Source organism: Equus quagga, chromosome 3 (genome assembly GCF_021613505.1).
Source record: "Equus quagga isolate Etosha38 chromosome 3, UCLA_HA_Equagga_1.0, whole genome shotgun sequence".
NCBI lineage: Eukaryota > Metazoa > Chordata > Mammalia > Perissodactyla > Equidae > Equus > Equus quagga.
In genome coordinates, this window is record NC_060269.1 from 83776944 (window position 1) to 83800713 (window position 23770).

Sequence of the window (23770 nt, forward strand, 5' to 3'; positions counted from 1 at the left end):
GAGTTAAAAAGAATAACTGTCATTCCTTACAAAAGTGCAAACCAACTTAAGGCTAAAAAGTTTACACTAAAAACTGATCACATTTGAGATCACCAAAGCTTATAACTATAAAATAAGCACTCCAAGAACAGTACATCCACAATCACAGGGTTACGGAGATGAAGCGTGTCAGTCTACTTAGGCATGTCCCTAAGACAAGGTAACGAAATGAAACTTGAATGGCATATAGTTCAAACACATAAAGTCAGAAGATACAGAAGTTCATTGAGGAACGTAGGAGAAACTGATTTTTTTTAATGTACAAAATTTATTTCTGTTCTCTCAATATACCAGTGTTAATACATTCATTATAAATCACAATTTCTGCGCAATCCGACTCTGATCAGTTATCTAATTAGTTTACAAAGCTCCGAAAAATCAAACGAAAACTTACTGTTTGGAAGGCTCAGGAAATTTCAGGTCTTCTCTTTTCTTCATGTCTATTGTTGGTTCCATGGGAGTGAGAACGACAGCAGCACATGACACTACAGAATGGTAGGAGTCCTCCCGGCAAACTGTTTTATTAAAAGAATTAATTGTAAATGTCAAAATTATTTATCTACTGCTCTCACTTTTCTTTTTCCTCTTTTATTTTCAGTCAAATGAAAGAGATAATTCAACTAAAACATTAATTATCATTAAATTATCCTTAATTATCATTTTCCATTCTAAGTCTTTCTGCTCACAAGCTGCATGGCCTTAGGCAATTTTTCTTTTTTTTAAGCCACACAGTGGAAAAGGTGTTGCCAACACTTTATAGGCCTTCATTTAAATAAAGCTTTTCACTGAAGAAAGAGTGCACAAATCATGCATAGTTAAATTAATCTTTGCAACATGAATACACCTGTTTAGTCAGCATCCAGATCATTAAACCAGCACCCTAAAACTGCCTGTGGTACCCCTTCCCAATCACTACTGTAGCCTCCAAACTTAGCCATTATTATCAGTTATATAATCATAGGTTAGTTTTGCCTATTTCTGACCTTTACATAGATGAGCTCATACTCTCCTGTGTGTAGATTCTTTTATGTGTGGCTTATTTCATTCAACATACATTTGTAAGGCTCATTCATGGGCAGCAGTACTTGATTCATTCTTACAGCCATGTAACTCTCCACTGAAGGAACACAACACAATATATTTATACATTTTATTGCTGACAGACACGTGGATTGTTCTTGGTCTTGGGCTATTTTAAAATGTCTATAAACTTTCTTGTACTTTTTTTTTTCAGTGCACAAATGATTTATATTGGAAAAAATATCTACAAGCTGTAATTGCTCTTAGGGTACGTTCATACGTTTTATGTTCAGATTTAGTACATATTGCCAAACAGTTTTCTGAACTGATCATACTAATTTGCACTCCCAAAACAGAATAAGAGTTTCAGTTGTTCCACAGCTATACCAACACTTGGTTTTGCCAGTTGTTTTCTTTTTAAAATTTTAATATTGTATTAATTTTCTATTGCTGCATAACAAATTAACACAAATTTAGCAACTTAACGCCCTTTTACAACGCCCTTTTATTATCTCACAGTTCTGTAAGTTAGAAGTCTAGATGGGCTCAACTGAGTTCTCTGATTAGGGTCTCACAAGGCCAGTGCCAAGTTGTCACCCAGGCTGTGCTCTTATCTAGAGGTTCTGGGGGAGGTACCCATTTCCAAGCTCATTGAGGCTGTGAGCAGAATTTAGTTCCCTGAAGCAGTAGGCCTCAGGTCTCCTTTACCTTGCTGGCTGTTGGCTAGGGACCACTCTGAGGTCCTAGAAGCAACTCACAGGTCAGTGGCCAATGGCCTGTCTATCTCAGTAACGGTGAACATCCCTCTCACTGAAGCCCTCTCATGCATCAAATCTCTCTGATTTCTTCTGAAGCTAACAGATGGGAAAAAGATCTCTGCTTTTTAAGGGCTCATGTGACTAGATTAGGCCCATAGAGATGATCTCCTTTTTAGTATCTAATTTAGTATTTAGATTTAGTGTTTTATCAAAGTCAACTGATTAGTAACCTTAATTACACCTGCAAATTCCTTTTTGCCATGTATTATAGCGTAATTACAGTACTGATGTCCTATAATCTTCCCAGTAGAAGGAATTATACAAGGGCTACAATCATGGATCATCTTAGAATTCTGCCTCCACAGCTACTCCTATAAGTGTATAGTGGTACCACATTGTAGCTTTAATTCATATTTTCCTGACAACTAATAAAATTGAATATATATATTCAGTCCTCATTTTATGTGGCTCTGATATGCACAAATCTCAGTTATATAGTTTAAATAACATCCAACATCCCAAAAATATGGTTCAAATTTCAGTTAGCACGCTATATCAACTGTGAGTAATTACATAAAGTACAAACTTTTCTACTAGCTCTTCAGTCAATAGTCACTACACAAATAAGATACGTGCATCATGATCAGTGACATACGCATCGCTTCTTTCAAAGTCTGTCAATGATTGGTCACTATGCATCTGTTAGTTTAAGCACAGACATCAGAGTGTACAGTTGCATTGCTTCCTTGTCTTCCAGTGATAAACCCACGTGACAGTTTATAACAATGGATAATCCCAGGAAGGAATTTGTCAATGGAAATGAAAGTGCAGCAGGTAAATGAAAACTGATAGTGCTGGAGTGATATTTCACTGATCTAACTAGGCATTTCAAAGACTAAGAGAGGGACAACAAATTAATCCTCTCCAATGTAGAGAAAGGCAAATACCAAAGATGACAGCACACGTCAATGAAAGAGAAGACAACAACAGCATGTAAGTCAGCCAAGAAGTGTGGGGCCATGATCTCAAAGAGACAGAGATGTAAAAATGATTCCTATGTTCTTCAGTTTTCCCCTAAAAATATTTGCTGAATTACTAATTGTTCAGGGTCAGAGTCTGACATATAAAATAGATGACCACTAAAAGCAGAGCTGAATTTAAAACAATCTTGTGGTGTTCAAGAGACAAAGATTAGTGTCCAGTATGTGTCAAGAAGGAGGAGCCCTGGTTTCCTCATCATTTCTCCAATACCATCAAACAGATTTCTCTTTCTTTTTCTTTTTTAATTTAATTTTCTCTACTTATTCCTGGCATGAGCTTTGAGTCTACGACAAACAATTCCATCACAGTTGGGAGAAGAAAACTCTAGCATATTTTAAATTTCCACTGTTAAACACTGCTAGTGAAACAGGCTAAGAAGAACATTATTGATTCACTCCTCTAGGATAACATTCACTTATTCAGTAAATATTTAGTGAACTAACTGGTATGTTCCAAGAAATATGCTTAAGAGTAGGATCCTATGGTGAACAAGAAAGAAATGTCCCTCCTCCCAAGTTTTTAATGAAGCTTTGATTTCTTCTCGAGACTTTTCTCAAGTATTTAGAGCAATAAGCTTCTGACCAGATTAGGTGAAAGCATTTACCTATATCTCTACGAGGGAAGATAGAGCTAAGTTATTTTTTGTTTTTTAGTGCTTTGCTTTTTGGTGAGGAAGATTGTCCCAGAGCTAACATCTCTTGCCAATCTTCCTCTTTTTGCTTGAGAAAGACTGGCTCTGAGCTAACATCTGTGGCAATTCTCCTTCACTTCACATGCGGGACTCTGAGACAGCATGGTTTGTTGAGCGGTATGTAGGTCCATGCCTAGTATCCAAACCCTCGAACCCTGGGCCACCAAAGCAGAGTGCAAGAATTTAACCACTACACCACCAGGCCAGCCCTGAGTTAAGTTATTTTTAAAAAGGAAAAGAAAGAAGTGGGCAGGGAAAATGCTGTAAGTGAACAAGAAAAATTTCAGCATTTGTTTACTCAAGGTAATATGAGTATCAATACTTAATTTTTATAATCTAGAGACTGGAATAATTGACTTTGCACTCAAAAGTATTGAAATTAAAAAGTAATGAATAACTAAGTCAATAAGAAAATAAGTCTCATCAATTGTTCTATGATGAAAGTGACAGTTAATGGACTGTCTAAAGATGGATGATTGGAAGTTCCATGTAAATGACTGAGCTTTTATAGTTGGCTGAAATTAAATTACACTCAAGTTTTAATATCTTTAAATTTCATTTATCAGAAGATACCAAGAATTAGTGTAATAAATGCAAGTTAGTAAATAAGTACTAGAGACATTCAAAACTTCAAAAAGAGTGAATGGAATAATAAAAAAAGAAGCACAGATTGTTCAAAACAAAAAATATGCCTAGGGTGTCCTTCATTCTGAGCTAGAAAGAAAAAAAGAAATAAAAGAAATCTTAGCAATATATCACTGAGAAGACAAAGAATTTCTGAGGGTCAACAGAGTAATGGATATTTATGTGATCATTACATTCTGACAAAGCAAAAGATACTCTTTAAAACTATGGTCAACATTTAATCCTAATTGTTAGCCAGTACAAGTCTCTGCCTTACTACTTCATTAACAAGGCATTTTGAAACATGTTAGAGATATAAGAAGAAAACAATATGCATTTTTTATGGGACAGTGTCGTTCATATTTGTTCACATTTGTAAGACTAAGCAGATATTTTTAAAAAAGAGAACTGAAGTAACATAATTTAATACGGTTTGCTAATTATATTAACTTTGTGAAACAAGAAGGCAAATTTTTCTCATAGTTGAGAAAGATTGCTTATATACTACACCATAATAAAGGTAAATGCATAAAAATTACTACAGAAGGTAAACTTTGGGCTATTTGACAACAAGTGATTTCATTTTCTTCTTTATATTTTTCAGTATTTTCCAAATTTCCTATAGTGATCTTTTCTTACTTTTGTAAACAAGAAAAATAAAACATATGTTAAAATATAATTATGAAAACAGAGCAGATGAACAGATGTGTGGAATACTGATATTGGCTTCAAAACGATGGAACTTCCTGAAATTCCTTCAGGAAAACTATTTTCATTTAAATTTATTTAAATTAATTTTCTTTAAATTTAATCAGATTAAATTTAATTTCATTTTCTGAATGTTTCCCCTTCCCACAAAGGAAAAACAAAAACCACTTTTTCAGAAGCCACTTAAGTGACTGATGTAGTTGCTTGTTCTAAAATTGTTAAAGTGATAATGCTCATTTCATGGATTCCCCTCAAATTAATGTATTTCCACACTACCAGGGCTTTTAATTGTTAATCTCAGTGATTGACTCATAGTGGCATGTTTAGCTACCATCATAATTGTAGAAACCCTGGTTCGGGGCAAGGAAGATTTCTGTACTTTCCAAATCACATCAGACACAAATGGTTCACTATTCAGACCAAAGTCTCATGATGGGAAGAACTGTGGCAGTAGGAGAAATCAGACAGTGAAACAAACAGAAACTCCAAATTTTTAATCACTCACATTATTTAACTGTATTTATAAAGCCAGCTTTAATAATTTATGGCAAATTATATTCACTTCTAAATTTTAAAAAGGTAAATTTATGGAACAGCAGATAATTATTTCATAAAGCAACTTAAAAAACATGAGACAGTGTCAAGGCATCACATATTCAAGTAACTTTCTGGCACCCAGGAGTTGAAAAATCAATATGTTTTTCACTATTACTTCGAACCAAAGTTGCACATAATAATTTGAGGCACCAACTTACAAATTTATATGCTAAATTTGCTCTTTTGTGAAAAGAATATTTGTTCAAATGTATTGCATGAAATGCAGAAGATTCCTTCACAGGCTTCTGTTACTAGGGCATGTCAGAGTAAGGCTGACTGAAAAATTAAAGTCCCCATTTCTTTCTAGACAGATGGAGCGTTTCCATCAAGATTGGGGTCACTAATCAGGGCATTCTGAGAAGGTCAAATGTAGAAAGGCTGGAAGTGCATCTAGAGGAAGTCAGTTGTCACAACCATCACTTAATACAAGAAAAATGATTCAGACATGAGAAAGTGAATTTGATTATGAGATTATACAAATAGGGGTTTAAAAATGAGGAAAAATATTTGAAAGCCACAAGAACTATTTATCCTAAAATGTTTTTCTAAGCACTACTGTCATTTGTTTCTAGGCAGTTGTAAGTATATGAACACCAAATATGATTAAACCTACTGGGACCCCTAAGTGCGAAATTTACAAACCTTGGGGCAGAGGAGAAATCATTTCCAGGTTTAAAATTGAGTAGTCTGACTTTGTCGTGTAACCTTTTATTACACCACAAAGAATATGCTATTTCATCAAATGACTCTCCATTATTACGGTAGTCTACAAAATGTTTCTTTCACACTCATAATAAACTGAGATGCAAAACCTAAACATTGAAATTTTGTTACTCTTTTTCTCCAGTTTGATATATCAAACCATTTCACTTAATTACTGCACTTCTATCTTTGTTTGGTCTTTTGATCTAAAAAGTCAATTCTAAAGCACTAAGAAACAATATACTGTAATAAATGTTCACAAAAATGCCAAAGATTTATTAGCAGAGGTATTTTTCTCTTCCATGGAAAATTAAAACATTCAAATCACTGAAGGTGTTTAGAGCACAGTTAACTTCTAAGTATCATACATAACTACATTTGAAGTCACCACCCCAATTCACCAGAATAGTTTACTATCAACGAGCAAACTGTAGGCTTAAAAGGAAAGGATTTGCTTTTGATTCGGAAGAGTGTTCACTTTCCTATCTTCCTCTCCAAATATCCAGGATCCACGTATTTACCATGGAACAACCCAGTGGTAAAGCTTAACCTGGCAAAAGGGTAACATTTGTTTAACAAATGCTTAAATAACATTATGTGGTAGTGATAGTTCTATGTACTAACTATGCATTTATAGTTACAGGATTGACTCTACCCCTCAGGAAAATTCTATAGAGTAAGTTCTACTATTATCCACACTTTACGCTGCTCAAGGTCACACAGCTTGGGAGTAGCAAAACCAGAATTCAACCAATCTGCCTATAGTCCCCATGCTATTGACCATACTTCATGTTGGTTCTCATTTAAATACAATGTATCAAGTCTTCCGAAAAGTAAATTTAATAGTTTATCTTTTTCAATTACATTTCTATTCAATAATATTCTGACATCTGAATTCTTTATCCTAAGAAAACTGTATAATCATTAAGCGATTTGCCTCAGAACATAACACAGCTTTGACTCATATAAATGCTTCAAGTTGCAAGCTCTGTCCTTCAAAATGACTTATAACAACTGTTTTCCTATTGCTCCACTGGAAAATGAGTGGCAAGTGTCAGAATGAAACCCACTATTAAGTACATTTATCCATGGCAAAGAAAGATTTATAATTTAGAAAAATATATATTTTCAAATTTACTTGTAATCAATTGCTGTTGATTTTTATTGTCCAGTATTGCTATAGGTGCTTGAGATACACTTGTGAATATAAATGACAAAAATACATGTTTTTGTGAAATGTACATCTTCTGGTGGAATCAATTCTAAAATCAAATTTACCTGTCTTTGCAGTTTTTTCTCATCAGTAAAAAATGAATAATAACAATATCTTCTTCTTGGGTTATGAGGATTAAATGAGTTAATGCATGTGAATTGCTTAAGATAATGCTGGAGAAATGGTAAGAAATTTCAAAATGTTACCAAATATCATTATTTATAACTAGTTTTGATATTTTTTGATACATCAGACCCCCATTATTTAATCAAACGCTAATCTAGATGAGCTGTGAAGATATTTTGTAGACATGATTAGAGCTCATTATAGTTAAGAGGGATTATCGAAGATAATCTGGGTGGGCCTGATCCAAGCAGCTGAAAAGTCTTAAGAGCAGTTGGGGCTTCTTGATGGAGATACAAATTTTGCCCATGTCAAAAGTTCGAGCCTGCCCTTCTTGATGGTGTACTCTACAGATTTTGGGATTGCCTAGCCAGTCCCCACAATGACATAGGCCAAGCTACTGGTTCTGTTTCTCTGGTTGATAAATACACCATCAACAATGACACTTTTGGGATTACATACCAGTTTTGGTGAACCTCTAAATATTTCCTTTGAGTTAACATCCTTAATTGAGTGCTTACAAAAGGCTCTTCTGATGAAATAACGATAGTCCAGAATTGAAAGAGAAATTGAAAAATAAGCAGATAAAATGTCACTACATCATGACTATAAATAAACACACACTAAGCAAAAGCAGGTACATACATTCATTCCATCAGTAGCATTCACTGAGCCATACCATGTCCAGGCACTTAATAGGTACTGGACTGATGGTGATAAAAGACAAAGCATTTCCCATGAGGTAACTTAGTGTAGCGGGCCAATCACAACATATAGGAAGTGCTAACACAGAAGCCGGCCAAGTAAAGTAACCAGCAGGACTGGAATGGTAGGACTGTTGCTATCTTGTGCACTCCTGTTACTCAGCTCAATGCCAGATGCAAAAGAGGCACTCAATAAATATTTGTGTAATGAATGAGAGATTGATGAAAAATGAGCAGAGGCATTAGATAAAAAAAAGATGCTAGTAAAGCATAGAAAAGAGTGTGCTAAAAGGCCTTGAGATATGAGGAAATGTTATATATCTTGAGAAATTCAAATAACTCAGTGTGACTGGGGCCTGGACAAGACACAAGAAGTTGAAGAATGGAGATAACCTTATCGCCAATGCCTTAAGGACCTTCTAAGCAACTCTAAAACATTAATATGTGATTCTGAAGTTAAGGAGGATCTGCTATCAACTGTTTAACAAAAGATCGACTCTATATTTTCTACAAAGAGCCTGGACAACATCTAAGTACAAGAATAAGTTTGGGCAAGACCATGGACGATACTACTGAAATAAGTGATGTGAGAAGTGGTGAGGGCTTCCTATCACTGAGTGGCAGGGTAGCAGAAAGGAGGAGAAAAAATAAGAGCGCAGAGTATTCAGAAATTTTAACATTTCTGCTTCAAACACATACTTACAATGTACTTACTTGCTCCTTTTATTAAAATGAAACACAATTCTCAGTATATTACAAAAACAGAAGACATAGTGAAAGTATAGACAGGTGAGAAAGAAGAACTGGCAAAAGCAGGAAGCAAAGACCTTCAAATTAATTAAGAGGTTATTTAAAAAATAATTTCAATTTAAAAAATATGTTGTACAACCAAACTGTGTGAGGATAATATCATCTTGGGATATATATTTTTAAAGACATGAAGGAATTGCACAGAAATTGTTAACATCCTAAAGTAAAAACTGATTAGAGAAAAAAAAAATACAGAGAGACATGAAAATGAATATATCCTGGAAACTTTGGACAAAACTCTAAAATGTAAAAAGCAACGTTAAATTCAGTCAGGTTTATCTGACTTGATCCAAATTTTGGTACTACTGTTGTTGCGTATCAATAGTAACCTTTCACCTTTTGACAAGTTGGGATAGTTATCAGGTTTATCATAAAATTTTGTTCCTTGAAATTGCATGTTTAATCTCAATTTATTTCTTGCCTCAGCTTCTGAATAGTTCTTTTCACAAATCTTTACATCGTGCAATATTTTTTAGAATAAAACTGAAACCTTACCAGTGACAGAGAAAAACAGAACAATGTAAAATATGAATTCGGTTGATAAGGTTACATATTTTTTATTCTAACTCAAACACTGGTAGGTTTGAGGCACGCAAAAATGTGTCCTTGACACATCAAATGCAAACTGAAACAGCCAATGGCCTTCTTGAATGGTGAACATGAAATAAACATTTATAAATCCCTCCTGACTGTAGAGCAAGAAATTTATGGATAAAGTGTTCTTTTATTTTAATAAATAGATAAATAAATAAAAATTTATTACTGATTTTAATAAATAGTATCTGATGGCTGTTTTAGGCTGAAGCGTGTCCCTGCACCAAAGTCCTATGTTGAGATCCTAACCCCCAGCACCTGAGAATGTGACTGCATGTGGAGAAAGGGTGTTTTTTTTTTGAGAAAGATTAGCCCTGAGCTAATATCTGCTGCCAATCCTCCTCTTTTTTGCTGAGGAAGACTGGCCCTGAGCTAACATCCGTGCTCATCTTCCTCCACTTTGTATGTGGGATGCCTGCCACAGCATGGCTTGCCAAGTGGTGCCATGTCTTCACCCGGGATCCGAAGAGGTGAACCCCGGGCCACTGAAGCAGAACATGCGCACTTAACCGCTGAGCCACCAGGCCACCCTGAAAGGGTCTTTAAAAAGATAATGAAGTAAAGATGCCATCAGGCTGGGCCCTCATCCAATATAACTGGTGTCCTTATAAGAAGAAAAGATTAAAATACAGACTCACCGAGGGAAGACCATGTGGAGACACAGAGAGAAGACAACATCTACAAGCCAAGGAGAGAGGCCTCAGAAGAAATCAAACCTGCGGACACCTTGAACTCAAACTTCCAGCTTCCAGAACTGTGAGAAAATTAATTTCTGTTGTTTAGCCCCCAGTCTGTGTTACTTCGTTCTGGCAGCACCACCAAACTAATACAATAACCACTTTAGGAAAAATACCAAAGAATTACTTTTAAATTATTAATACTTAGGTTAAACATAAATAATTAAATAAAAGGAGTTTCAGTCCAAACTTCCACCTTTGACTGAATCTGTATTGCTCCTTCTACTACCCTCTTTCATTCCAAAATCTCTGACCAATGTCCATCCAGGCTCTCCAGCTCATGCTTCGATAATTCTAATGCTGGAAATTTTATTACCTTGTCCTTCTGGTTGCCTTCTTCCAAATGGGATCTAGATTGCTAGTGTATTTAAAAATAAATTGTGTAGTTGTGTGTGTGTGTGTACACATATACATATCACATATATACATATTATATATGATACTTATATTACATGCATATATACATTTTATACATAAACACATATATAACAGAGAGAGAGCATCAGAAAGAGTAGAGTCACAAGCAACTAGTATTGCTTTCTGATAACTTAGGTATTAAAACCTTTATCAGCACTTCTTCATCTGCACACCTACCCTTTAGAGTATAAGACTCTAGGTTAAGCGTTCTCCTGGCTTCTACAGAAGACCATATAGAGAAACAATAGTAGCACTAGAGGTTTGTGAGGTCCATCATCAATGGCACAGATTCCACACGTAATATCAGAATAACATCATCATCTGTAGTCTTCTGCTTCTGAGTAATTCAAGTCGAAGGTACATACTTTGTTCACTGAACTTTCCATGTTAAACTTTACAGGACTGTTAACACACATTGTGGTAGACTGTAATTTCCAAAGATGGCCACATCACTGTATATCCTATCCTGCTTGTTTTCGACACTGTACGTGAGTGGTAGGGTCTCAGTTCCCTCCCTTTAACCTGTGTGACCTTTGTGACTGCTTTGACTAAAAGAATGTGGTGGAAGGGATGCCCTGTGACTTCCAAGGCTAGGTCATAGAAGGCACTGTGCCCTCTGCCTGCCTCTCTCTTGGGACACTCACTGCTGAGACCTGACTGCCATGTTGTGAGAAAGCCAAGTCCACATGGATGTACTGGCCAACAGTCACAACAAGGCCCCTGGCTGACAGCCAAAAACAACCAGTGAATGTGCATAAAAGGCCTTTATATTCTAGCTGAGGCCTTAAACACCACAGAGCAGAGGAAAACTCTCCCTGCTTCACCCTGCCTGAATTCTTGAACCACAAAAACCATAAAAGATGAATGAAGTCGGCTGTCTTAAGCCATTAAATTTTAGGAAAATTTGTTACACAGCAATAAACAATACACTCATAAAGAGCACCTAAAATTAACAATAAAAATAGATTTTGATGCCCCTGCATAGGTTTTCATTAAAATTGTTATCTAAATGATATGATAAAAAAATTCTTGATGTATGTGCCACAAAGACTTGCCCACAAGTTGTGTATGTGTGGAATTTATGAATGAAAATTATAAGGCACTGATAGTTAAAATTCTCATTCAGCACTTGTCTACAGCCCAATACTACGGAAATAAAAAATAATAATATAAACAGCAAAATATATATATTCAATTCATCTAGAGAAAAAAACTGTCGGGTAAATGTGCTGACTTTCCCAGTTATGTTTTTCATCTCAAACTTTGAAAGAGCCCTGGAGCTATCATTGGAGTAATTTTGCAATAGCAAGTACAGATAAATAAGTCTCTGCTCCACCAGCCAAAACAATACTTTATGAATTTTCCAAACATAAGGTGAAATCATAGTTGTTATCCATTCTGGGAAAACATGCACAACAAGGCCCAAATAATTTAAATAATGCTTAGCCTCAAATTTCTGCAATCTGATATCCTAGGCTTTAGAAGACACACACACAAATTTAAAAACATAAGAGAAAGAAGGTGCCTGATATAGTAGAATATAAAGAATTTGCAAAGCGTTCAACATATGCAATAGACAATGTCCTCAGGAGAAGGGTGGTTAAACCAAAATGCATTTTACTATCATTCTTTCTAAATAAGTGTCAACATTATACACTGTTATGAAAAATATTCTACCTGGATTACATTATAATCTCTTAAATCTTTTAAAACATACTGTTTAATTACTTATATGTAAATAAAACTATGGTGAATATAATTTTCCTATAAGTGTTGCCATTTATTAGACAAAAATATATCTAATTTTCATGTGTGTTATTACCTCTCATTTCTTCTCCTATAAGCCCAATCGAAGTTGTTTTTCCTTGGGTTATTTGTGAGTTACGTGTTTGCTTGTTTTTAATACTAATGATTATTACACACTACACAATATGTATCAAGGCAATAATGCAAGTTTTAGTATAATCTGCATGGAATTTATAATCTAATATAATTAAAATAGTTAATGAGTAACTAGTCACTTTATATATTTATCCTATATAATTTAATGAATAAACAAGACAACTTGTTTAAAAAATATTTATTAAGTTCATACTTGGGCCAGCCATATTCTAGGCTCTGAAGATACAAAAGTGAACAAAACTGAAAAAAATCCCTGCCCCTTTAGGGAATTATTGCTATTTGATTTCAACACTGTCAGAAGGTAATAGTTGGACTCCTCAGGTTCCAGCAAGAAGTATTCTAGGTTATTTCTTTTTCTTTTGTTTTCTTTCCTTTTATTTTCTATTCTTTTTTCCAGAAAGTTGTCAGTAAATTTTCTTTCACATCTTTTGGTCTCTAATTTTTTTTAACTAGATTGACTATCATCAACTAATGAGTAGTTATTGAATAAATAAGACTTTTTCTAACAGCTAAATCTTTCTATTTTTCCTTATATTTCTCCTTATATGTCTCCTTATACTTCACACATAATATAGTTAACGTTATCATATGACAAATCAATCTCCTCCTCCTCCACTCCCTTTCCACCCTCCCTCTCCATTTTCTCTGCTCCTCTTTCGCTATGCCTTTTTGGCTGACCAGAACAAAAGAACAAGTATCAAACGCGTTATTAATCTTTGTTGAAGAAATCACGTTAGTTATATGAAGAATCTCTTCCAGGTTATGAGACATAATTGATTAGTCTTTAGTTCTGCAGTACTGACAGTTATTTAAATGGGCTTCACGTTGCAAAAGTATGAGGAGTAATATAATCTACATAATGTTCACCCCCACTTTGAAGAAGTCAGATAAATTATTCAATTATCTCCTAAAAAAAAAAACCCTGCTCTTCAGAATTTTACATATGAATTACAAATCACAAAGAAATGGGTAAGGTGTATAGTTTCAATAGATGATTTAAATAACACAAAGAACTCAAATATATTGCAGCTAATAGGTTTAGGCTGCTCACTATTTATTAAACAGATTCTGAATTGCCAAAAAAAAAGAGAAAAATTATCTTCCCTTTGCCTCCTTCAATTCCATTTCATATGAAGTAATTGCCCAATATTTAGGAATCTGTTCTTTCTATATCTAAATTTCCACTTAGAAGAGAAAGTGACATTATCAACCAATTTGAGTACAATCTGGTTGGATGAAAAACAGGTAGACAGTCCAACTTAAGCAAAAATATAAAGCCAGAATAGGATGGCCTTTGAGGAAATTAACATGGCTACAATTTATGGTTGAGCTGGTGAAAATCAGGAAGTAGAATTGCACAGGTAAAGACTGCGTAGGGGCCAAGATATGCAGAGCCATAAATATCAAGCCAAATTTGTAGGTATTTCATCCTGTAAGACCAAAGTTCTCAATTCATAAACAAATGCTAAATTTCCACAAGAGCTAATCTTGAGAAATATATAATGCTACTCCAATAAGTAAAATAAAAGGTTCTAGAAACACATAATCAAATAAGTCAAAATATACAGTAATGTTCTGTGCATTCAACCAAATATGACAAGTAACTGTAACAGCTCAAGATTCCCATAGGAGCACCAAGCAGTTTATGAGGGAGGAGGAAGCAACAACAACAGAAATATCAAATCTCTCAGTTTCCTTTAGGTCTCTCCCTAAAGACATAGCTACCTCAAAGGATCTAACTTTTCATAGTTTACTAACAAATCTCATAATTCTGAAGAATCATTCTCTTTGTTACAATACTCCCTTTCCTCAAGTCCCATTAGCCTTCCTGGACAGATGGAAGTCATGTCTACATTTTACATCACTGTGATGTCCAGAAATTATGCACATTTAGATGAGACACCAGCACAATTTAACTCATATTCCAAGGTGAACTGATGATTCTCAGTCCACAAAATCTTAAGGTAATTACTGAAACCAACAACCTTTCCTTTAGACATTCATTGGAACCCTGTTTCCCAAAGGCTGCTGATCTTTGCCCAGAGAAAGTATGACTCTTTGAAAAGTTCTCCAGTATGACTGGTTAATAGTAAAATCCTTTCGTATGAGAAATAATTTGTATAAATCCATGAACAGTTTTCCACCTTTTTGATAAGGGTATTTTTCAAACACTATGTGTATATAAAACAGAAGCTTTTAATATTCAAATTCAAATTCTGATAAATATAATATTTCTTTCTTAGATTATCAATGTTATGTGATCACATAAAATAAAACATGGATACACTAGTATCAGAAAATGTCATTAATAATACTGGTCCAATCTGCCATCATAGAATATGACATCACAGTACTGGCAGCTTTGATGTTTACCGTGGGAGGTACAAATATTAGCAAACAAGCCAAGATTAGTGTCCTTGTTAAATAATGGATGATAAAGATGTTAAAGGAAGTTGAAAGACGTGACTTTTTGGATAAGTTGGCAAAAACCTAAAATAGCTATGAGAAAAATGCCAGCTTCGTAAAATCCTTATAGAGGTAACCCAGGGTCAGTGTTTCAAATGGCAACACTTTCACTTCACCCTCACTTATCTTCTCCTTTCTTTGTCATGTTGAAAAAGAACAAATGGCAGTTAGACATTATTAAAGCATGAAGAATGCTCTCTCTGGCCATAGTACTAAATTGTGTCAGAGATTGATCCTGGCTTTAAGGGATCTTTTGATCATCTGATCAGATTTAAAAATTCATACTTGGTGGAAATCTGTCTTGTTACTAAAAATATTGCTGGTCTTCCTGACTGTTCTCATCTTCTTCTTTAGAGAGTATATAGAGATTAATACATAGGGCAGAGGACAGATATAAGTTCAACAAGACTGATACTTGAGGGGCCAGCACCATGGCCAAGTGGTTAAAGTTTTGCATGCTCTGTTCAGTGGCACACAGGTTCACAGATTCAGATCCCAGGCAAGGACCTACTCCACTCATCAGCCATGCTGTGGAGGCATCCCACATCCAAAGCAGAGGAAGACTGGCACAGATGTTAGCTCAAGACTGATCTTCCTAAAGCAAAAAAAAGAAGAGGATTGGCAACTGATGTTAGCTCAGGGCAAATCTTCCTCACAAAAAAAAAAAGACTGACACTTGAGCCAGCCCAGAGAACTAACAAATAAAATATCTTGTTTAGGGGCCAGCCCCGTGGCTGAGTGGTTAAAGTTCTGTGTGCTCCACTTCGGCGGCCCAGGTTCGCAGGTTCAGATCCCGGGCACGAACCTACTCCACTCATCAGCCATGCTGTGGAGGCATCCCACGTATAAAGTAGAGGAAGACTGACACAGATGTTAGCTCAGGGCTAATCTTCCTCAAGCAAAAAAAAAGAGGAAGATAGGCAACAGATGTTAGCTCAGGGTGAATCTTCCTCACAAACAAAACAAAACAAAACAAAATCTTGTTTAATCAACAGCTAAATAGGACAGACTTTGCCTTGTGGCACCTGTCAGAAACTAACAATAACTTTTCTCAGCTTGTCTTGTTTTGTCCATGACAGTTTAGTTCCAGATATGTCTCATCTCCAAACATTCAACCATCAGAGATTAAAGATTTCTGGTGTCTGCTTTTAGACACAGCCAACTATTATGTTCCAGAGTATGGACACAAGGTGCAAAGGCACCTAGACCAATCATCACTAGACTCTCACAGGTTTGTCTTTTAAATGCTTTCTCACAGTAAGTCTAATTCAAGTGCTATCTTTCCAAATGGAATAATTTCAACATAGATCATTGCTTTGGACTGATCATTGCTTTGTGTCCTCCCAAAATTCGTATGTTGAAGCCCTAATCTCCAGTGGGATGTTATTTGGAGATGGAGCCTTTGGTAGACAATTAAGTTTAGATGAGGTGATGATGGGGTTAGTGCCCTTACATAAGAAGAGACACCAGAGACACCATATAAGGACACTGTGAGAAGGCAGTCATCTACAAGACGGGAAGAGAGCTCTCACCAGAAACTGACCATGCTGGCACCTTGATCTTAGAATTCTAGGCTTGAGAATTGTGAGAAAATAAATTTCTGTTATTTAAACCATCCAGTCTGTGGTAGTTTATTATGGCAGCCCAAGCTAACTAAGACAATAATAGAGGCAAATTTGGGGAATTTTTAATATGAATAAAATTGTTTATATGAAAAGGGCCTTAAAACAAAAAGGGGAAAAAAAAACCAAATAGTCAATTGTCTGGACTTTTCTTGGTTTGATGAAGTCTCCAAAAGAAACTCAGATTCAAATATTATCTTCTTAACAAATTCCTTTTAAGGTGAAATTTTTTAAACTATCTCTTTTAGATCCTTCAAACCATAACTTGAACCTAACTGACTGCCTTTATCCTACCCTTCTTCCCTCTTCCCAATCTTTGCATGTCCCTTCAGCATCTTTTCTGACCTACTACCCTTCTTCTCTAGTCAGAAGAAATCTTTTGGAGACTATCCTCCAAATCTTTCCTCTGAACACAGATTGCACTCCAAGCCATGGAGCAAGCTAAGAAATGATGAGTCCACTGAAAAATTTAGCGATAGACTCTTCGTCCTTAGGTGGTATTCAGAAGTAGATCCTAAAGCCGAAGCTACCCCAGCAATCTCTGCACTTTTTTTCAGTGAATGGCCTTAAGCCAAAATTAGGAGATACAGATGGAAAGTCTCTAAGGGGACATTTTGGAACAGAGCAGAATAAGTCTCAAAATTAACTGATGTCTCATTCCACTCCAATCATAAGTATCAGGGGATGGATATATTAGAAGAATAGCCTTTTGCAAATGAGTTAAAAGAATATGACAATATTTTTCAATTATTAACAGTCTTTTAAAGTATATCCTTTTTTAAGTTGTGTTAAAATGACAATAACCAAAATGATATAGGAATGAAATTATAACTGCATAATGTTTAATCACTCAGGTCTTTTTTATTTTTTTAACGGATAATAAGCTTGTCACCTAAAAAATCATAGACAATATAACTTTTTTCATATTTCAAATATGCTTATTAGGTCAATTTACTATTTTATTATCTATATTGTACCAAATAAGAACATTACTTTCATAAGATTTAGGGTTAGAGTACCATAACCTTGTTCTTTGACAGTAAAGTACATAGATAAATGACAGATGGATAGATAGATAATAGACAGACAAATAATAGATAAATACAGTAGGAATCTATAACTGTCTTCTTTAAGGACATCAATGTTGATTAATGTCAAGGATGTTGATCTACCATGAAATATCTTGTCTTCCTTCAATAAATCTTTGTGCATTATTTATTGAGTTGTCATTTTTTTTTTAGATTATACTTCATGATTTTGCCAGTAAAATAAACTGGTTTACAAGTATGTTATCCAGGTGCATGAATTAGATCTTCCTTTTCTTTTCCTACAATTATCTCTTTCATTAATTCTCTGTTATAGTACTAATCAGTTTTTGGGTAAATTACCTTAATAATGTCATTTATAAGTTTGTAATCTTTTACAGAATTATAGAAATTGCCAATGTTTGGCAGCATAAGAACAAAAACGAAGATGTAAAATAATGAGTGTTATAGGCTTTGAAAGCATCCTAACCAATCAAAACGAGCTAACCCTTAAAATAAATTATCCCATTTATTGTCTCCCCATGTTAATACCAACGAATCACTGGTTACATATCTTTTTCCAAAAGTATTGCTATCTATCCTGTTAATCATAACTTTTATACTTCTAAAATTGTGTAAAGATTGTTTAGTTTCTTAAGAGACATGAAAAGTGTCACTGCATTGATAATAACAATGATAATGACTATAATAATAAAGTAGTTAACATTTATTGAGTTTTCTGTATCAAGCACTGTGATAAGCTTTTTTTTTTTAAAGATTTTATTTTTTTCCTTTTTCTCCCCAAAGCCCCCTGGTACATAGTTGTATATTCTTTGCTGTGGGTTCTTCTACTTGTGGCATGTGGGACGCTGCCTCAGCGTCATTTGATGAGCAGTGCCATGTCCGCGCCCAGGATTCGAACCAACAAAACACTGGGCCGCCTGCAGCGGAGGGCGCGAACTTAACCACTCGACCACGGGGCCAGCCCCCTGTGATAAGCTTTTTAAATGTGCTATAGTCAAAAGACTATAATTTAAGACATTATAAGAAGAAAAGATAGAAAATTATCAAAAGCCCAATGTTAAGCAAATTTTCCAAAAAATTATTGTACTTTATTTTCGAGACTCTAGCATTAAGGTGAAGAGCCTGGTTCTGGATATCAGGCCACCTAACATGCTGTGTAGTCCACTAATTTCTTTCAATAATTTTAACATATTCAATAACATTTTAATAAGTTATTCAATAACATTTACTATGTATACTGTGTGTGAGACACTATGCTAAGGTTTGGTACTATTGCTGTTATTATCATTCTATAGGTAAGAAAACATTTTAAAAGTTGTAATGTCTTGATATTATTATGAAAATAGTTTGGACTTCATGGATCCCTAGAAAGGGTCTTGGGGGACCTTCAAGAGTCCGCTGACCATACTTTAAGAAATTACTAGTCTAACAAGTTAATAACAGTGAATCCACCTCCATGGTACATGAGTTGATGATGACCAATTTCATTCCTATTGCCAGAGCCAGAGCCCATAGAATTTATCAACAGAATACATGTAAAAAAAAGAAGAGAGAAAGGCACCCCAAAGTTGTAGCCTTTAGCAACTGAAAGAATGGACTAAACAGTTGCTCAGATGAGTAAGAATGAGAAGAGCAAATTTGGGGGAACTAAGAAGTAAAAAGAAAGAGTTTGGTTTGGGACATATTTCAGGGGCTAATAGACATCCAAGTGAAGATCTCAAGTAGATAGTTAACGTATCTGTCTGGAGTACAGGAGAGATTTATGGGCTGGAGAGAGAAACTTGGGAGTTGTATGCATTAACCAACGCTTAAAGCCAGGAGATTGGGTGAAACAGTCAAAAGCACGAGTATAAGCAGACTTTTTTAAAAGTCTGGGAATTGAGCCTAAGAACATGCCAAATATTTAAATAATACAGAGATGAGAAATACCCAGTAAAGAAGACTTTGAGGTAGAAAAATAGATAAAGTAGTTTCATGGGAATCAAATGAAGAATTCAAGCGAGAAGGAATAGCAACATATTTATTGAGAGCTTAATATTTTAATATTCAATATTCTTTGCTTACAATCCTTAGATATATCTTATGATTTAGACATGTATTATGCTCACTTTACTGTAAAGAAAAAATTACAGTGTGGTTAAGTAACTAGTTAAGTTCACAGACTTAGTGTCAGATCTGGGGTTTGAAAAGAGGTGTGGCTGATTTTAGAATCTGGGTGATTAATCCTAGACAGAAAACCCTATTGGAGATTGTGCAGGACAAAAGCTAAGCCCCTCCCCCATTTTTTAAACCCCCAAAAAGTATATTTTCTTTATAATTGTCTCTGATTGACTTCATTTTATTTAATAAGAAGATTCCTACTGCAAGTATTATGTCATTATTTTAAAAATTTAATGCCACAAATCTTAAACAATTACTCTATCATGTAGTAATTCAAATTATATTCATTCATTCTTTTAAAACACCATTTTTCAGGACCTATTATGTGCCAGGACACATTTATTCTCTAATAATAACCATGACTGCCAGCCCCACGGGGAGATCTGGGGGTTTCAGAATGAGAAAGGTGGGCTGGCATGCAGCGGAATCACCAGGGACCAGTGATGCGTCCCAAGGATGCCAGGGGTCCATAGCATCCATAGGCATGTTCCTGATGCTGAAGAGGGTCAAATGGGAAGACACCTATACTCAGCTGTTCGAAGCTAGGGGACGGACTTGAGATAAATTCAGATTTTAGAAGAGAGGGGAAGGATCATTTGTTAGCCATATACATTTACCACTGATTTATGAAAATTACTCTCAGGTAAAAGCAAATGCTCTTTGTTTCAATTAGATCACAACTGCTGAGACAGCGCAAGCATTAACCCAACAATGTTAAGGAAACTAATCAGGAAGATCAGCGAAGACTGAGTGAACACCAGTGCTACACTAAGAGAAAGCAACCAAACACTACCCTTTTATTTCTTATACACTCTCTTGGATACAGAGAGAAGGATTTCTAAATTTCCATCTCCATCTAATTACCAGCAAATTGATGACATTTCAAAACCTTAAACATTCTAAGAAACAGTGAGTAGGAAACTGACCTAGGATTTCATGACTTTATTATTTCTTGAGTTACCAGTCATGGGACACCTTCCCCACACTAAGATGCCCCAGTGTACTATTCCTATCAAATCAAGTGCTTGTGGAGTAAAGAGATTTACAGAATGCATTCTAAAGACGAATCTTGTGGCTTTGTATTATGCATTCTTTCTAACCGTGTAATTCTTTAGAGTTAGTATAATAACTTTAACTTCACTAACAGCTGGGATTTCAAGGAAAAGCCTACTTTTTCTTCCCAAACTGAGCTGTTAGGAGTAGACATCTGTTTCTAGGTCGCAGGGAGAGTGCTCTTTGTAACTTTCTGAGTTTAAGGGCATCAGATTTGTCTATGTGAATGCATAATCAAGTTAACTTGAAAGATCCCTAAAAGGAAGAGTTTTGGTGTGTTGTTGTTTATTTGTTTGTTTTTATAAACTATATCAAATGACTCAAGAACAGGAATTTATAGGACGTTTATTTGAGAGTTGCAGGTTAGGGACCTGCTCTCTTGCTCCTTTTAAGCACAGAAGGCTTTGCTCATGACTCTTAGTCTCTCCACCTAGTTGCATCTACTCATTTAAACCTTTCTCAGATTCTTATGATTACCTTCCATTTCTTCCTCTATTTGTATATTTACTTCACTGCAGAGTAGAGTTATATATTTGAGTGAATTTAGATAATAAAGCATATTCATTCTAGGAAATCGTTCCTTCCTGGGGCTAGGTAAAGATCTAGAGAGAAAGATATTTCAGTCCTTTCTGTAAACTGAGCCTCCTGAAAAATTAAAAACAAGCCATCTGCTACATCTTTTAAAAATTTGGTGTTTAATCCGAGAAAAATCAGTTCCAAGGGTACTTTCCCTCAATTTCACAATTTTTATACCAATCCTCTACCCATCACCCTGATACCGACCCTGATATCAGTTTCCCCACATTAAACGCAGCATATATGGGGTTAAAAGCAAAACACCCATTCCCTGCTTGCTCTCTGGCTTCCTGGCTCCAGAATCCACTATTCTCCATGGAGACAGACACCATCAAGGACAAGCACCTGGACTATCTCCTCCCGCAAAGAGATACGGGCTGGTGGGAAAGCTGCTGACCAGCAAGGTCATGAGCTCCCTCCTGTCTGCAAGCAATCTCAAGGCCAAAGACAGGCTGGTGGGAAAGCTCAGACCAGCAAGGCCACATGCTCCCCCTCCCCTACCTAAAGCCCCAAATAAAAACCCTTCCTTTTAGCTTTTCGGGGAGTGCAGGATTTCAGCGTTAGCTGCCCTCTCTCCTTGCTCAGCGCTGTGCAAAAATAAAGTTCCTACTTTCTTCCACCACACCCGGTGTCAGAGATTGGCTTGCTGTGCAATGGGTGAGTGAACTCACTTCAGCTTCGGTAACAACCCCCTCCCAGGAGATTTAAACTATCAAAATGTGGGCATATAGGAAATCCTTTTTTTAAGCCAGCATTACAGAGATAAAAAGTTCATAAACATAATTCCTTAAAATTAAAACAAATTGCATGGGTTCTATTTTATTATTTCTACTTATAACCTGCTCACAAATTTTTCTTCTTCCTTTTTTTTTCTACAAATGAGTTCATCTTCTCCTTAAACAATTTTATATGGCATAAATTTAGATTTACGCATATAATAAAGCATGAAAAATATTATTTCCATTTCTAATGTTTTATAGTGCCCACTTAGATTTCTGCTATTGGTAAAATGTTTTCATTATCACAGAAATATTGAAAATATCTTCAAATATTTTACTAGCTCAGACAATCCTGCAAATGTTTTCTTAATGAAGCTCTCTAAAACCAATGTATTGAGTACAAAAAGTCACCTGGTTATTCATTAGTCAGTAATTACAAACACACACACTCACACTTATTATAGGGTTAATTAAATCCCTTGAGGAAAAATGTAGATTGTGAATATATAAACATAGGAACCACATACTTTATTGTAAAAAAAATCTTGAAAAAATGTTTGCAGTATGGCTTCCACAGCTGGTGAATTTCGCAACACTTCTGAAGCAGCGACATTCCTGAAACACTAACCAGTGTAGCTGGTAAAATATTTAAATATTCAAATCCCTGAGAGGCAGTAAGAACTGTCAATAAAATTGGAATTAGCTATGTGATCTATTTTAATTTACATATGCTTTTAAGGGCACTAAGATAATATGGATTGATTTCCTTTTTGATGAATTTCACTCAGAGTTTGTACTGGAGATTTAAATGCACACAGACTCTGCACTCACAAAGGCAGAAATCTCCTTGAAAATGAATTTTGACATTGTCACAAGTGATTTTTACCTCCTTTTTACATTTTTCATCTTTATGTATAGTTGGGATCATGTTTTCTCTAGTGAGAAAACATCTGAAATAGAAATTCAAATGTTAGATATAACTTGATATGTAAATATTCATTTTCACAATTTACCAGAAATTCACTTATTGTATAAAAGGAGTCCAAATTGTAACTGCAATTGCATTAATTTATACAAAGCAGAAAATGACAATTGAAACCCTCCTTCGAAGAGTAGAGGGTAGAAAGTATAATTAAATGATAACTACAACCAGCATTTAAATTTTCCAAACATTTGTTGAGGACCTGGACCGTTTGGAAGGTGTCTGCTGTCTCCACTGCATACGCCTTCTTTTCTCATGGATATTCCATTTGGTTTTCAAGACTTGGTCCATAAAGAATGGAGATTTGCCTGATACTCTGCATCCCTGGACATTGGAATTGATTATTCTTTCTTTATGCTTTCACAGAACGTTGTTTGGTTTTTATTTAATGATTGATTCATTTGCCTGTCTTACCTATTGGCTCATTTTAAGAATTATACATGATACTTAGTATAGATCTTTG

The 23770-nt window shown here is 35.3% G+C and overlaps 1 protein-coding gene across 1 annotated transcript in view; it reads right to left on the reverse strand.

Moving 5' to 3' along the window:
* The window catches only part of CCSER1 (coiled-coil serine rich protein 1), a 673696-nt gene that overhangs the window by 389195 nt on the left and 260731 nt on the right, over positions 1-23770 (reverse strand). The window contains exon 5 of the mRNA XM_046655670.1: positions 434-554. Within this exon, the coding sequence (XP_046511626.1) occupies positions 434-554 (121 nt within the window). The remainder of the gene's footprint in view (positions 1-433; positions 555-23770) is intronic.